This window comes from Crocuta crocuta, unplaced genomic scaffold (assembly GCF_008692635.1).
Source record: "Crocuta crocuta isolate KB4526 unplaced genomic scaffold, BGI_CrCroc_1.0 scaffold202, whole genome shotgun sequence".
Lineage (NCBI taxonomy): Eukaryota > Metazoa > Chordata > Mammalia > Carnivora > Hyaenidae > Crocuta > Crocuta crocuta.
Genome location: NW_027528206.1, coordinates 1,744 through 3,934, shown reverse-complemented (window position 1 = coordinate 3,934; position 2,191 = coordinate 1,744). Strand labels below are relative to the sequence as shown.

General features: G+C 38.4%; 1 protein-coding gene across 1 annotated transcript; it reads right to left on the bottom strand.

The window, feature by feature from the left end:
• Nucleotides 1–1,011: 1,011 nt before the first annotated feature.
• Nucleotides 1,012–1,950, bottom strand: LOC144222441 (olfactory receptor 13C7-like). Its single transcript, XM_077752934.1, has one exon. It carries the CDS (start codon nt 1,948–1,950, stop codon nt 1,012–1,014), a length of 939 nt encoding a protein of 312 aa, XP_077609060.1.
• Nucleotides 1,951–2,191: the final 241 nt, after the last annotated feature.

The window sequence follows — 2,191 nt, the reverse complement described above, 5'->3', positions numbered from 1 at the left end:
ATTGTCTTAAGTGTGCAAGAACGTGATATAATTGGAGAAGTAATGGTGAATGTAGCACAGCGTGTGCAAACATGGGAAAAACATAAGGAGGGAAAAGAGAAATATGTACCTGAAAAATTAGGTTGGGACCAGGTCTAGTACTTGTGGGTAAAGCAAAAATCAGTAATAAACAAAGGCAAACAAACAGAAAACCATAAGCAGTTCTCTTGAAAGGGCGGTGGAAAATATGTGTTTTACTTGTTCAGTAGACATACATACATACAGATTGACATACATACATTGAAATGGTCTAGGATATTTTGACTTCATGATGATGTGAAAGTGATACACAATTAGTAGTACTATAAAATTTGAATTGTGGTCTTTTCTTGGGCTAGTAACATGTGGTATGATAGTCTTGTTGTGCTAGGCAATGGCAGTGGTCCCAGCTTCCATTCTTAGCCATGTGATCACAAATGTAAACAGCTGATATACCCACAACTATTCCATACCCATGCAACATTCTGGTTTTTAATTTCAGTACAGTACTCAATACGTTATATGAAACAGTCAACACTCTATTGGAAATAGGCTTTATATGAGATGGTTTTGACCAAGTACAGGCTAATGTAAGTGTTCTGAGCATGTTCAAGGTAAGCTAGACTAAGCTATGATGTTCAGTCGATTAGGTATATTAAAGACATTTTGAATTATGATACTTTCAACTTTCAGTTGGTTCATCAGGATACAACTCCATCAGTTGAAGAGAATCTGTATTGGATTTTATTGGAAAAGTTGAATTACATTTTTTCTCTTATTCCTTAAATTTTACTCTTGCTACTTATACCAGTTGTGTCTACATTTTTAAGTCATTTTCATTAAAAGGTAAAGTAAGATAATTATCTAGAAATTTCTTTCCAACTCCTAAAGTCTGTGATTCTACATACAAACTTTATTTCCTTTGTTATGTTTTTATGAAAAACTTTTGCCTCAAATCTATAAGCTCATTTTGTGCATGAGCTCAAAGTGTTTTTATGCTTTTTTCCAAAACCAGTGTCTACTCATCAATTTTCTCATAGCCCCAAGCACCTCTGTGTTCCTCAGGCTGTAGATGATAGGATTGAGCATGGGAGTGACTACTCCATAGAACAGAGCAATCAGTTTGTCAAAAGCAGAGTCTTTGGACTTTGGTTTCGTATATATGAAGAGGATTGTCCCATAAAACATGGTCACTACTGTTAAGTGGGCTGAGCAGGTAGAAAAGGCCTTTTTCCTTCCTTCTGCTGAATTCATTTTTAGTACAGTAGATAGGATGAAAATGTAGGAGATACAAATGAACAATAATGGAATAAATAAAAATATCACATTGCCTACCATTATAGCAATCTCAATCGAAGTAATATCAGCACAAGCCAGCTTGACAAAGGCCAATATTTCACAAACAAAGTGGTTAATGACATTTTTCCCACAGAAGGGCAACCGTATTGCAAGGATAGTTTTTGTCAGTGAGTTGAGAAAGCCCAGTCCCCAGGAGAGAGCTGCCATCTGAATACAAAGTGCCTTGCTCATGATGACGGGGTATCTCAGAGGGTTACAGATGGCCACATAACGGTCATATGCCATCACTGCTAGGAGCACGCACTCTGTGCATGCCATAGTGTAGGAGACAGACATCTGAACAACACATCTAGTGAAGGAGATGGTTTTTTTCCGTGATAGGAAGTGTATCAACACTGAGGGAATAAAGGAGGTTGTGTAACAAATGTCTAGGAAGGAAAGATTCCCCAGGAAGAAGTACATGGGGGTATGGAGGCGGGGATCCAGGAGAGTGAGTAGGATCAAGGTGCTGTTCCCCAGCAGGATCACCAGGTACATCATCAAGCACATCACAAAAAGGAGTTTTTCCACTTTGGGGTACTCAGAAAGTCCCTGCAGAATGAACTCAATCTCTGTCCAATTCGTCCTGTCCATTTTATTTTGTTATACCTGGAATAATGCAGAAGAGACAACTGCATGTGAGCATAACACGTCAGTACACATTACCACGTGCAGTAAGAGATTTCTGGTAGAGGGGCACCAAGTATGTCTGCACTATCAGGAGTGGTGCTAACAGCTCTGATTTTAGCTTTTTGAATTTCTCTTCTGGCTCATAAGGGAAGGGATTGAAGACATGTAGTACTTATATCGACAGCTCATTTAAAATATAGGCTTT

Coding starts and splice junctions, on each gene's coding strand:
- LOC144222441 (XM_077752934.1), bottom strand. CDS start 1,950: ATGGACAGGACGAATTGGACAGAGATTGAGTTCATTCTGCAGGGACTT.